At 37.0% G+C, this 14157-nt stretch overlaps 1 protein-coding gene across 7 annotated transcripts in view; it reads left to right on the forward strand.

Annotated features, from left to right (window-relative positions):
- Positions 1 to 14157, forward strand: part of LOC117415594 (protein kinase C theta type) — a 58469-nt gene that overhangs the window by 36567 nt on the left and 7745 nt on the right. For 3 of the 7 annotated variants that reach the window (XM_059027296.1, XM_059027294.1, XM_034026144.3), the window contains 12 exons: positions 4528 to 4585; positions 4692 to 4834; positions 6654 to 6853; positions 7284 to 7344; positions 9014 to 9176; positions 9798 to 9829; positions 9910 to 9995; positions 10484 to 10613; positions 10736 to 10845; positions 11710 to 11830; positions 12512 to 12663; positions 13896 to 14069. In XM_059027296.1, the coding sequence (XP_058883279.1) occupies positions 4717 to 4834; positions 6654 to 6853; positions 7284 to 7344; positions 9014 to 9176; positions 9798 to 9829; positions 9910 to 9995; positions 10484 to 10613; positions 10736 to 10845; positions 11710 to 11830; positions 12512 to 12663; positions 13896 to 14069 (1347 nt within the window). In that variant the 5' untranslated portion in view covers positions 4528 to 4585; positions 4692 to 4716. Of the gene's footprint in view, positions 1 to 2604; positions 4586 to 4691; positions 4835 to 6653; positions 6854 to 7283; positions 7345 to 9013; positions 9177 to 9797; positions 9830 to 9909; positions 9996 to 10483; positions 10614 to 10735; positions 10846 to 11709; positions 11831 to 12511; positions 12664 to 13895; positions 14070 to 14157 lie in introns of those variants that run through there. The other 4 variants (XM_059027295.1, XM_034026142.3, XM_034026145.3 and 1 more) reach the window with 2 other exon arrangements.

Below are 14157 nucleotides of genomic sequence, written 5' to 3' on the forward strand. Positions count from 1 at the left end.
TGAGTAGTACATACAATACTGTAACACTGTGCATCACTCACCTTTTAGAGTACAGTCATATTTATTTTGTGCGGGTTCTTTATTGAAACATCATTAAAACCTCTAATTGTGGCTTCATATATGACTCTCTTGATCAAGTTCGATCGTGGGTATTGTAAAAAACCGTCTCATACCTGTTCGTCGCATACATGAAAAACGATATGAGGTAACAATTTCATGCATGGTTATATTAACTCTTTATCCTAAATGTATTTGTGACCATGATATTAACATAATATCGCTGTCATGTCCATGACAGCCATATTAGATCAATATCATGGTCACTTTGTGTGACTAGCTCTCACCCAGCCCACTGTCTTTACAATTTGTATTCTGTGATTCCCTCAGTAAAGCTCCATTACAGGTCAATGATACAAATCCTATTTACATATCCATTTTACTTTATGTTTACAAAGCATTCAACCTAATATGACATTCTTCTTAAAATATGCCTCTGGGGATATTCACAATATATTCACAAACAAATCCTATTTCTAGTTTTAACGTATTGGAATAATCTTATCACTGGTGGCTATTTGGAGTGGTTTTTATAACACAGTTCTGTTTTGTGGAAAACTTTACGTATGGTGTTCTGTCGTTCTTTGAAGTTCAAAAGCCACCTTTATCAGGATGGTAGAGATCAAATGTAAGTTGTGGTGTGTGTTTTTAATGCATTGCAAGGGGCATTCCATTCCTGTGCCATAGCTCCTCCTATTCTCTTTGAAGGCATAGTGTACTGTACCTTGAAACAAACATCATACAACACATTCAATCCCGACGAACAACTTGTCATAATCCCTGGAATAAATGCATAGTTAAAAAGATGGCTGAAGAATAAAGTCCTTAAGCTTAAAAGCCCTTTAAAAATTTGATTTTTATGGCATTTTTTTTTAAAAGTGAATATATATGAAAAAAGCGATTTGATTGTGTTTTTTTTTTAAATATATAACAAGTTTATAAAAACAATTTGCTAAATGTTATAGAAGCAAGTATAAATAAATAAGACTAAAATGGGTAGTATCTGTTACAAAACCGTACTAGCATGTGTGCTTCTGTTGTTTGTCTAATATATTCACATGCAAACCCTATTTTTGCTTTTTCCTATTTAAAAACTCTGTCATCCAAAGGGTGGAAGCACTGAGGTACAATTGTAAAGCTATACAGTATCTATCTCAAAAAATGAAAGGAATATTTTACTCCGGTAAAGGGAAACATTACCTATGCTCAAAGGAAGTGCAGGTTATCCATGTAATGTAATAGGAGTCATTTTCTAACAAAGAGAAAGTGCAGTTTACAGGGTTTACAGGAAAATGCATGATACCCACGTAACAGGAAATATCTTTACTAGCCCTGGATAAATGAAATGTTTCTTCAAATTATTATACAAGGAAATGTCAGCTTTAACAGGACTGGGGATAACCACATTTTGAGTAAACATTTCAATTTTTTTTTTTTTTACAGAGTAAAAATATTACATAGTGGGTGTATTAGGTAGATCAACCAATTTAACTGTCTGTACAAAAAAATTCAAGAAACTTAATATCTTAATTACTTAAATAACTTTATTTACATCTGACACTGTTTAGATCAATTGACTAGACCACATTATTTAAGAAATCTAAGCTAAAGACAGAAATGTGGGTTTTCGTCTTCTGATCCAGGCCAACGTTGTGTAACTTACTGTATGTTCATAGAGGAGAGCCCACTTGTGTGCTTTTTAAAAGTGAACCAAGAACAGGAAATGTGGTTAGCATACCAGCATTCAGAGCCTACAGGAGTGCTGGGTTAATGTACACGTTAGCACAGTAACAACGTGGATGTTCAGAGGTATATGACGCAACACGGCCTTAAAATCCATAATTTATGTATATGAAGGGCATATTGTTAGCTATCAACTGACATGAAAACTTTCAGTTTTATCCAGAAATTTAATTTTTCAAGCCAATTGTACAGTATGTCAAAAACAAGGCCTTATTATTGAGTCCTCCCTATCCCAGAAGCAGTGTGTTCATGGGGGATGTTGCAGGTGACCTATATACTATTTTTACCTACAGTAGAAACAGTTGTGTTTTATAAGACATTTTATGGCTCCCCTGTCCTTTCAGTCATTTAACATACTGTACAATACCTCAATGCCTGTCAGCATACCAGTCAAGAAAAGCTCCAGGGCAAGAAGCCTTCTGTTTATGTTAACAGTTTGGCAGATAAAGACTTGTCTTCGCATTAGAGTTTCAGGAAACCTAAAAGTTTCTACTACCAGAAATCATGCAAAGTTATATGACTCAGTTATGACTTGAGTCGTGACTTTTCAAGGCTCAACATTAAGTAGTGGCGACATTCCCCAGACTGGTAACTACTACCCTTGGGCAGGTAAAAAAAAAAAAAAAAAAAACAACAACAACAAAAAAAACAAGCCTGTCCTATTTGGCAGGCAAAGTTAACCAACAAAGTGTATGTTTTTGGTTATTTTTCTTTAAACATGCCAAGAAGTTTTTGAATTTAACAGAACATCTGTGAACTGCATGCCAAGTTCCATTTTCACTGTTCTAAATGTAATGTTACAAATTTCATTTTAAATGAATTGTCAAAAGACGGTGCAAGGTGGCTTTGGACTGGAGCAACAGAGAACAGGTGGCAGTTGCTATGGAGCTGCAGTGCTGTTGTTAGTTATGTGATTCTACACAAAAAATGTGCCAGCAAAGTGATATGCAATATCATTAGCCATTAAATGTCTTTATATGAACGTTGTTTTTAAAATGGGATCATAAATAACAAAATAATAATGTCAGTAAGCAAGTGTTTCTCACAACCACTAACACCAAAAAAAGTGGTCAAAATCTGAGAGCAATGAAATGAAACATTCTAATATTTATCTAGCAGGCTTAATTTCAGTAGCACAAAAACAAAACAGGTATGAATGTAAAACCAAAACCAAGACAGTTTCTTTCCACCAAAACACATATTGTATTAAACTGTAGTGAAAAAATTAAGCAATTAAGCTGACAAATGGTTTTTGATTCAAAAACACTTAGCAGTGTGGAGTAGTGGTTAGGGCTCTGGACTCTTGACCAGAGGGTCGTGGGTTCAATCCCAGGTGGGGGACACTGCTGCTGTACCCTTGAGCAAGGTACTTTACCTAAATTGCTCCAGTAGAAAACCAACTGTATAAACGGGTAATTGAATGTAAAAGTAATGTGTAAAAAATAATGTAATTGTATATAAAAATATCTTGTAACAATTGTAAGTCGCCCTGGATAGGGGCGTCTGCTAAGAAATAAATAATAATAATATATACAAGAAAGGTATACCTCCAATACAATCATATAAGCATGAGATTTAAACTGACTTTGGACAAGGCCTCAGTACAGCTCAGTGCATATGTTGGTATCAGAAAGCACGGATATCCATGGAGTCAATTTGAAAGAGATGAAAAGACTGACAAAACTTTACAATGTTTAGCATTTATACCTTTGTAAACACTTGTTGACTCCACTCCCATTTGTCTTACTTCTGTCCAATGATAGGGGTTTCCACTCTATCATTGCACATTCCCGCTGCGAGGGAAAAGGTGTGGGGGGGGTGTGAATACCACATTGTACCTAGCAGGGTGCATCCATCTTGTCTTTCAGTTCCCTTCCCCCATTTCACACTATCTCTGCTAATCTCCTGCCTTTTGGCGTTTAGCTCAGACACCTATCTGTGACTTTGAGTGTTAGGCTATGCAAAACTGCACGTAGCTGGTTTTGCCAATGGGAAATGAAAGAACTTGAAACTTACACAATACTGTATAGAAACGTAACATAAAAGCATATTAAAGCAACTGAATTAGTAAAACTTATAATTAATAACATAATTAATACCTCATGCAGAAAGCCATTACCACAAAACCAAAGGGATCAGTTGAATACACATTTAATCTTACAAACTGTAAATAATACCGTTGTCGTACCGTGTCTCTTCTTTCAATAAATTAGGTGCGCTATAAAAAATAATATCTGTAATGTAGCAGAAAATATAACCAAAATAAGCATAAGAATAAGCATGTAATGTAAAGATATATGAAGTAGTTGGAAGCTGAGAAAACATAGCTGCAGGGAAGCTGGAGTCAACGATACACACATACCAGTCCTGAGCGCAGTTTAGCATTACTACCTATAAATAGGTCTTTGTAATTATTACTCGGTGTCCGGTTTAATTTCTTGCATGCAGTTTTGCTTTAAATAACCACATATTAGAAACATTTGAGAGAGATTTCATGCTTCTATTTGACTTTTTATTAAAGTGCTAAATTCTAATTCTTGTAAAGTCTTGTATTTTCAAGAATATTATTTTGCCAGCACTTGTCTTTAGAACGGGTGGTGAATTACCTTCTCATGTGTCTAGTGACCTTACTTCTTTAGAGACAGCTGTGCCTTGTTAACAGGACTGCCTTCGCCTCTTTCAGTTTGAAAATCATTACAACTAACAGAACTCTCACTTTTCAACCAGCTACACCCACCATTGGCTGGCCCATAAAAAACAAAACTGCCTGTCACTGTCTATTCTGGTGAGTGTTTTTTTCCAAATGTTTACTGTCAGTTAAAGATAAGATGTGAGTTATAAAAATAAGTATTTCCAAGTGTATACTCACAATGCTGTTGACTTGCATACAGGGTGTAGAGGCTTGAAGCTACAGAGATGTCTCCCTTTCTTCGAATTGGATTCTCAAACTTCGAGGGAGGACCCCTCGAAGTGACCCAACGGGAGGAGTTTCATCCTTACTGTGCTGTTTACATGAAAGAAGCTGTTGAAACAGGTAGGAAATTGGAGGAGCAAGGCTACTGCATATGGCTAAGGTGTTTTTATTAGGGTTTGGCTATGAAATATTCACTGGAGACCCCTACATGAAAACACATTTTACAATGTAAGAAGAAACTGTTGTGATCACTAGGACTTGAAGTCATTTTACATCATTCACCGGACCACTAGTGACACGTTTGTTTCAAGGCGATGTTGGATTTTGTATCTCCTCACATTTTCTCACAGAAATTCTGTTGTCAGGTCAGGATAATGGGCTTGAAAAAGCTTTATACTGGGTTCAACCTAGACTAGCCTAGACCAGTCAGCCTTGTGCATCGGTTCATTTAAGCACTCTGATGGTGGTGGTGTGGTAGGAGAGATTTAATCTTGAAGCTAGCCACAGTGCTTCAGCAGAAACATTTCAATCACAAAACTGCAAAGTTGCAGCCAGGCTTTTTAAATTCATTTAAATACAGCATTTCGGCTGTGCAGATGTTTGATATGATGTGCTTGAATAAAACTTTTGAGTTGGATCCTATTTTCATGTGCACGTAAACCCAGCCATTGAGTTTGAGTTTCCATTTTTATCTTGCATTCTTGCATTGCATTATGTCCTGAGCGCTGGATATGTAATTGGTGGTTTAGATAGCATAGTGCAAAAGGTCTTTGTGGCAATGTGCCTCGCCCTGTGTGTATTTTTGTGTTTTATGTTGTATGTTGCGTGTGTTAATGTTGTTGTATTGTAGTTGATACACGGGATATAATGTGGGTAATGAGCATGAGTGTTTAAAATGTATAACTGTACTTAGGCATGGGGATTACACTTCACTTCACGTGCATTTAAAGTATTTAATATGTGAGCACGGGGTTGCACAGAATTAGTTCACGTGCTGGGATTCAAGTGAATGATTAATTAGCAATTGAATCCCAGCACAACAGTATATATACAGTAGATGTACAAAGCACAACTTGTGTGTTCAGGGCGAAGGAACGGGAGAGAGTGAGGAGAGAAAAAATAATAATAGTGAGCAATTGCTACGTGGTGCTGGAGGACCAGCATGGTACGTGTTTGTTTAGTATTCGTCCCTGTTTGTTAGTGTTTGTTCATTTTGTTTGTCTGTTTATTTTGGCCGCAAGTGCCGTGTCCTGTGTTGTGTTTTGTTCAACCGTTTATTTTTGTTTGTTTAATAAACATACTGAGTGCCGCAGCGACTCAGTTTCAACGCAAGTACTGCCTGTCTGTGTGTGATTCTTTCTGGCCTGACGTCATCCCTGCAGCTAGCCTGTCACAGTCTTATTTTCATTTTTGTCATTCTAGCATGCATTCTTGTTGTTATTCATATGGCATGCAACATTAATCTATAGCATATTTATTGAACACTACTGGTAAAAGTGTTATCAGTGTCATACTTGTATCTCTCATCATTCACATGACTTACAACAAATAGGACATGTGATATCTAAAGGAATAGTCTTGTCTCGTGACCAAACCTCTAACAGTTATGTGGTGCAGTTTAGAATTGGAAAAGTCACAGTTACAGTACATTGGTTCTTATTGAAGATGTGAGTTATATGGCTTTGTTTACACTACCAGAAATGCAATGTATTTCACCTGATTGCATAAAGGGTTTTGTGGGTTCCCTATTGGCACACCAGTGGCTCACTTAGTACAGTCAACACTGCTCGGGAACTTTCTGGTTTATATCCCAGTCACGCTAAGTTGCTGGTCTTGGCTTTTTCTCCTCCACGTCATAAGCAGCAATTGTGCGGTTTGTTTTAACTTGTGCAAACTGGAGTGCATTTTAAACTGATGTTTTGGGTGTCTTCTTTAACAGAGAAGGGACAGATTTATAAGCAACAGAAGCCGACGATGTACCCTCCCTGGGACACTACGTTTGATGCACACATTAATGAAGGTCGGATTATGCACATCGTGGTGAAGGACAAAACCATGGAACTGCATGCGGAGACCACAGTGGAACTGAACAGCATGGCAGCAAGGTGCATGCAGCAGAATGGGAAGGTGGAGACCATGGTGAGAGTGTGTGCTGAGGTTCTATAGTTGCTTTGATTGCAAAGAGGATGACCACTTGGGTGTACATTGCACTTTTCAATTTTATACTTCAAATCTCCAAGGGGTTTGTTTGCTTGTTTTTAACATATCACTTTTGAGACATCCTTGTGAAACATCAGTAATATGCGCAGCCTTGGTTATGTATCAGTCCTTTAACAAAGTGTTTCAGGTCTGCTCTCCTGACCATTGTGAACTATCTTGCTGCATGAAGATTCAACTGTCATATATAACAGAATACATTATTTTACACAAATTAAACAGTCATGTATGGGGTACATTAATGTATGTGCATGATTTCTTATCCATCTCCGTTTTTGTGACTATCATTCAGTAATTAATAAGCAATGTAAAGTATACATCTCTTAGCCCTGTCTTTTGTTTTTAAATCTAGCTAGAACTAACGCCATATGGACGAATGTTGATGAATGCCAGGTACTTTCTAGAACAGAGTGGTAAGTTATAAAATTATAAAATGTATTGTTATAAAATGATTCTGATAAGGCTGAATGTCAATACAGTCAATGTATTCAACTAGTAAATGTCCTGCATGTTTACAGTATATGAAGTTTTCTTTCCAGTTTAATGAACCAGATATGTTTAGAGTGAAATATATTTAATATAAATATAATTAGCTGTCCTATGTTCACCAGCAAATCCTGTGGCGTAAAATACATGTTAAAAAATACTGTATTTGGGGTTATAAAGCAGCTAAATAGTCTGTTTCATTGTATTAGAGCACATTTAAACTGTCATCTATATATTGTATTTTTATTGGTATCTTCAGTTTGTCAGGATAGTAGCAGCTTTCTGTAGTCCTTTAACCCCCCCCTCCCCACTCTCCACAAATGTTGAAGAAATACAGTCTCATTATTCATATCACAGCTATGTAGCTATTGCAGCTGTCTGGGAGACATCAGAAGAACTGATAGTCAGTCATTCCTTGTACTGCATCATGGCAGCCAGCCAAATGTTCCCCTGTGCTATTGGATTTAAGCAAGAAACTGCATCAGCAGTGCTGAGTAACAAACACAAGGGGAAGTATGTTGTGGAATGTGTGTGGGCTGAACTGTACACCACTGGTCAATGACTTGTCTGGGACAGCCTCTTCTGGAAACAGTTTAGCTGCAATATTTGTAGTTTACACTTCTAAAAATACATTGAATGACTTCAGTTAATCAAGGGTACAGCAGCAGCGTCTCCCACCTGGGGTTGAACCCATATATATATATATACAGTACTGTGCAAAAGTTTTAGGCAGTAAGTTTCCTTGGCCGACCACTGCGTCTACGGTCCTCAACGTTGCCCGTTTCTTTGTGCTTCTTCAAAAGAGCTTGGACAGCACATCTGGAAACTACTGTCTGCCTTGAAATTTCTGCCTGGGAGAGACCTTGCTGATGCAGTATAAATACCTTGTGTCTTGTTGCTGTGCTCAGCCTTGCCATGGTGTATGACTTTTGACAGTAAACTGTCTTCAGCAACCTCACCTTGTTAGCTGAGTTTGGCTGTTCCTCACCCAGTTTTATTCCTCCTACACAGCTGTTTCTGTTTCAGTTAATGATTGTGTTTCAACCTACATATTGAATTGATGATCATTAGCACCTGTTTGGTATAATTGTTTAATCATACACCTGACTATATGCCTACAAAATCCCTGACTTTGTGCAAGTGTACCTAGAAGAATTGATGCTGCTTTGAAGGCAAAGGGTGGTCACACCAAATATGGATTTGATTTAGATTTTTCTTCTGTTCACTCACTTTGCATTTAGTTAATTGATAAATATAATCTATTAACATGTCTATTTTTGAAAGCATTCTTACTTTACAGCATTTTTTCACACCTGCCTAAAACTTTTGCACAGTACTGTGTATATATATATATATATATATATATATATATATATATATATATATATATATATATATATATTAAAGTTATTTCATTTTACGGTCACCCAGAAGCTTGGTGCTTGCATGTTATATGCTTTGTCTGTTAAATGGGGCTGTTGAAATCCTAAAACATGTTTATAAGAGGTGTTTTACCAATGTGGTTGTTCTTCAGGCTGTCCGAGGCAGCCCTGTGTTTAGTATTTCACCCCTGTATGTTTTTTTTTTCTTTCCTAGATGCTAAAGGTCAGTCTGAGATGGAGAGTGAGGGATTCTTTACATTGCAGCAGCGCAGGGGGGCCATCAAGCAAGCCAAGGTGCACATAATCAGGTGTCACGAGTTCATCGCCACCTTCTTTCCTCAACCCACATTCTGCTCCGTTTGCCACGAGTTTGTTTGGTAATGTACCACAGCTTTTAATATTTTCAAGTAAATACAAATTCATACATACCTCACCTTGAGTGCCATTATATCAATGTAAGAAAAAAACCTCTTTGGAAGCCATGGTTTATATTCACGTGTGGACGGCTATTATTTGCTGAAATCAAAGTAATCTTAATAAAAATTAATGTACATAAGTCACCACTGTGTGTAGTACAAATGATAAACTAAATACAGTCAGGTTATATATGCTAGGGCACAGATTCTGAGGTGCCATATCATTACTGCTTCCCACCTACAGCACATAAATAATGAGGTGTCCTTGCAAATTAATGAACACAAAGATGACATTGGCTTTTGCTATCGTTTTCAAGTTAACAGCCCAATGAGCTGTGACAGTGGTGACGCAGGCCTGTGTTCATTTGTTCATATGTTACAGCAGCTTTAGTTTTATTTGTGTTTCTAAATAAAATGGTATGATTCTGAACTGATTTTATTCCTAGAACATCAACAAGCACCTTGGTTACACTCCAGAATCCACTGCTACCTCTGTATAAAGACACGGATAACATCAAGAATGAAACAGCCAATGATAAACTCAGATATGTGTAACAATGTGTATGTATTGGTTTTTTTCAGGGGTCTAAACAAACAAGGCTACCAGTGCAGACGTGAGTAGATTATTTTAAATTAATATATTTGTTAACATAAAAAATACTGTTTAAGTAACTGTATTTTTTTATTATTACAGAGTGCCATGTTGCTATTCATAAAAAATGCAAAGACAAAGTGATAGCCAGATGCACAGGGACTGCAATCAACAGCAAAGAAACAATGGTATGGATTACAAAATAGTAGAATTGTTCAAAATAATCAATCATTTTTATCAATGGGGGTGAGAGTGGGTGGCTGTAGAAGATCCACAGAGAGAGTGAGTTCTGTTTCATTGTGGACGGGTTTGTGACTTACTTATATATTGCCAAAATGGATCTGTTTTCTTCTGGTTGTGAAATTAGCTGTATGCCTCCCAAGATTCTAGCATAACAGAAGTTCCTATACTAAATAGTTCCCTTCCTGGACATATAGGGACTGAAATTACTGGAATATGCCTTACAAATGTGAACTGTGTTTTGTAATGGTGTTTTTCATGTATGCCATTGCTTTTACTGACGCAAACAGAAATGTCTTTCCTTGATTGTTTTTTTTTATTAAAAATCAACTGTAAAATTATATTTTGTACTGAATCCTTTACATTTGGGAATGCATTTTATTTCTGTGTGTGCTAGTCTGAATATTTTACATTTTTACTTTTTTTTTTTTCTCAGATGCACAAAGAGAGGTTTAAAATCGACATGCCGCATAGGTTTAAAGTCTATAACTACAAGAGCCCGACATTTTGTGAACACTGTGGAACGCTTTTGTGGGGGCTTGCAAAACAGGGGCTGAAGTGTGAAGGTGAAAATTTCCTTTTTCCAGCGCATCTTTGACACATTTTGTCAGTATTCTGCCATTGGTTTCTTATTTACCAGGGAACAGACATGCAGCTAGCTAACATCCCCTTCCTTTGTGCTTTATAGAATGTGGAATGAACATTCACCACAAGTGTCAGAAGAAAGTGGCAAACCTGTGTGGAGTCAATCAGAAGCTTATGGCAGAAGCACTAGCTGTGATTGAGAGTGCACAGCAGGTATGCATTGAACCCGAACTGTTCTGTATCTTACACTGATGAGGACACTAGCCAGAACTGTGTGTACTTGACTCAGTTTCGTATACATTTTAATAATAAAATAAAACAAAGCAATGGTGTGCCATTTTAATGATCAATATAGTAATTTAAGACACAATGTGAAAACCATCACATACTGTATGAACTAAAGAAGATGTCTTATATTGGCAGTGGTCTTTGTGAGGCTACTGACAATGATGCTCCTGCTTTTGAACTTTCATGGTTAAACTTGGTTAAACAGAGATTAAGGTCATGTTAATGATATCACATATCCATTTATGTCAGAACCAGAACACTAGGACAGACAAGAAACAAATGTAGCAAATGTTATAGCTACATTTACTATCTTATTCAGTTTCAGTCTGATCAACAAGGTGGAAATGCAGACACAGGCGAACAATAAATGTGACCCGTAATATACACTATTCAGGAAATGTATGGTATTACATGAGAGAACATTTATTAGAATTGTATCATTATTAGAGTTGTATCATTATCAGAATTGTATCCCCCTACACCTACTGTTTCTGGTGTGGGTGGCATCTGGTTGTGGCTTTGATAAACACAGTAACATTCTTTATCTATAGTAGCACTGCTGATGCACTGAAGCATCTCAATGCACTGCAGCATGTTTGTGACTGCAATAGGCAAATGTGCCAGCTGTACAGTACTGAATGTATTTCAGTTCCAGTTCCACACAGCCTGACTAATTAAGTAACAGTGTCCTAGACAAGGAAGTGTCTACTGCAGCAGCTAGGCTTGATCTTAGTTTTCAACAACACTACCTTGGTATATATTAAAAAGCGATTTTTCTTTTTTATCAAGGCCAGGTGTCAGCGTGACAGCGAGTGTATCACCAGGGAGGGGCCTGTTGACATCAGCCTACCAGGTATCCTTAGAGGGCCATCAGGTGTTTTGCAAGCACCCCATGAGCCTATAAAAAAAGGTAATACTGCACAAATACATATCTGCACCTGCTGTAGCTACATATAGATGTTGAAGTTACAGCCCAAGTTTACAGCAGCACAGCTGTGCCTCTTAATGGGTACATAAGGACATTTTTATTTTATTGGGTTACATGTTCCCATGTGTTGCTACAACTACATTTCCCATCATCCTCCTGCTCACTGATAAATCCATCTGTTACAAATGTGAGCAGGAGGATGATGGGAAATGTAGTTCTGAGAGGCCATGAAGCCATCTTGAGGCAGGGAATGCAATTTAAAAGTTTTAAAAAGTGGTCAAAATGTAAAAAAAATATATATATTAAAACAATACACACACCTTACGTAAACAGTTGTAGCAACACATGGGAACATGTAACAATAAAATAAAAAGGTCCTTATATACCCTTTAAGAGTGATATTCATCCTGCTATAGATCCCCCAAAAATGTAAAGCTCTGTTCCAAATATGTTTTGACTTTTGCAAATCTCTGTTAAAGATTTCTTGTATAAAGTGCTGTCTGTCTCCAGTGAACCTCTTTTGTAGAACTAATTGTAGATTTCAGCCAAGACATTTCTCTGTTGAATGCTACCATTAGATGATTCATGCTGCTCAGATTGATTCACATGTTTTTGGTAGGTTTGGTCTTTTTTTACCCTGCTGTTTGTTTTTTCATCTTCCAGAAGTCCAGGGGATTGCATGGGAATGTCCCTTAGGAAACAAAATGCCTGAACCAGAGTGTCCAACATACGCAGTGCCAAGGAAAGAGATGCATAAATATACAATTGATGATTTTACCTTACACAAGATGCTAGGAAAGGGCAGCTTTGGAAAGGTAATTATTGTCTGTCTTCTTCTTGTCTTCTTGTCAGAGCTGTTCTTTTAGTAACACTATACCATCTGAAAACCCTAGGACTGTAGTTTACCTACACAGCATTGTGTAATAATCTTCATGTAAAGGAAAACAAGTGTTTTATATGCAAATTCCTAATTAACGCAGATGCTTTTACTTATTAACCTATTTAATTGCACAGCTAAACAGAGTCTCCATTCCACCACTCAACAAAGTTGTGGCATAATTAATATTTAGTGAGAAATGCATTTGTTCATCAGTCCATTTTCAATATATATATATATATATATATATATATATATATATATATATATATATATATATATATAAATTAACTCAAACTGTGCCTGTATACCTAGTCATCTATTTTCTATTTTCAAATGCAGCAGACATGGAACTACCCAAACAACCCAGGAGTGGTGTTTACCTCAGCACACATGTATCAATATGAATCTCTATAGTTTTTTTACAGTATTTCAGTGCATAAATTACAAACCTTGAAATGAACACAAAGAAAATAACCAAAACAGCCAACTAGGGGTGCATTTATATTTTCTTGATTTGCTTTCGTCCCTTGAACCATTTCTTATTGTCCTGCTCAAAATTATCCTTACCTAGAAAAGATATTAGAAACGAAGTTCAAATATGGTTGAGAAATGCAATGTGTAGTGTTGAACATCTGACTGAGGATGCAGTACTGTAATACAGAATAGTGAGAATATTTTCTTGGGTTTTAGTTTGTATTTTTAACAAAAAAGGGAAATATAAAATAACAAAACTAATTCTTACAGAGTAGTCCCTCGCTGATACAGACGCCGTTATGCCGTACATTCTGATATGCGACACAACGTATGTCCCCCAATAATATCCAGTTAAGCGTGACGCTAGGTCACTGTTAGTTGCATGATCCAAAGAAACACAATGAAAAAAAAGCTGTTATACTGACACCAAAGGCTGGATGAAAGTAAATGGAAGAACAGGTACAAGTAGCCTACTTAAATCGACACAATGTGAAAACCGTTACATACTGTATGAGCTAATGAAGACTTATATTGGCAGTGGTCTTTGTGAGGTAAATGACAATGATACTCCTGATTTTGAACAGTGTGTTGACACCATTGCCTGGTCAATTTTGTGAGGTAAGCATGAGGTCCAAATGTGTGTGTCGCAGAACTTGAGATAAAGTGTTAACTGCTTCTTATTTAACATCACAGGTGTTTCTTGCAGAACTGAAGTCGAAAAAGCAATTCTTTGCAGTGAAAGCTCTGAAGAAAGATGTTGTGCTGATGGACGATGATGTGGAATGCACCATGGTGGAGAAGAGGGTTCTCTCTCTGGCATGGGAACACCCCTTTCTGACACACCTGCACTGCACATTCCAAACCAAGGTCGGTTCTTTGGTAGAAATGCACTGGACTGTATTTTTCCCTTTAAGAAGCTTAGTCATTGAGTTAATATTGTGCTACTAACTGCAGC

The sequence above is a fragment of the Acipenser ruthenus genome, chromosome 7 (genome assembly GCF_902713425.1).
Source record: "Acipenser ruthenus chromosome 7, fAciRut3.2 maternal haplotype, whole genome shotgun sequence".
NCBI lineage: Eukaryota > Metazoa > Chordata > Actinopteri > Acipenseriformes > Acipenseridae > Acipenser > Acipenser ruthenus.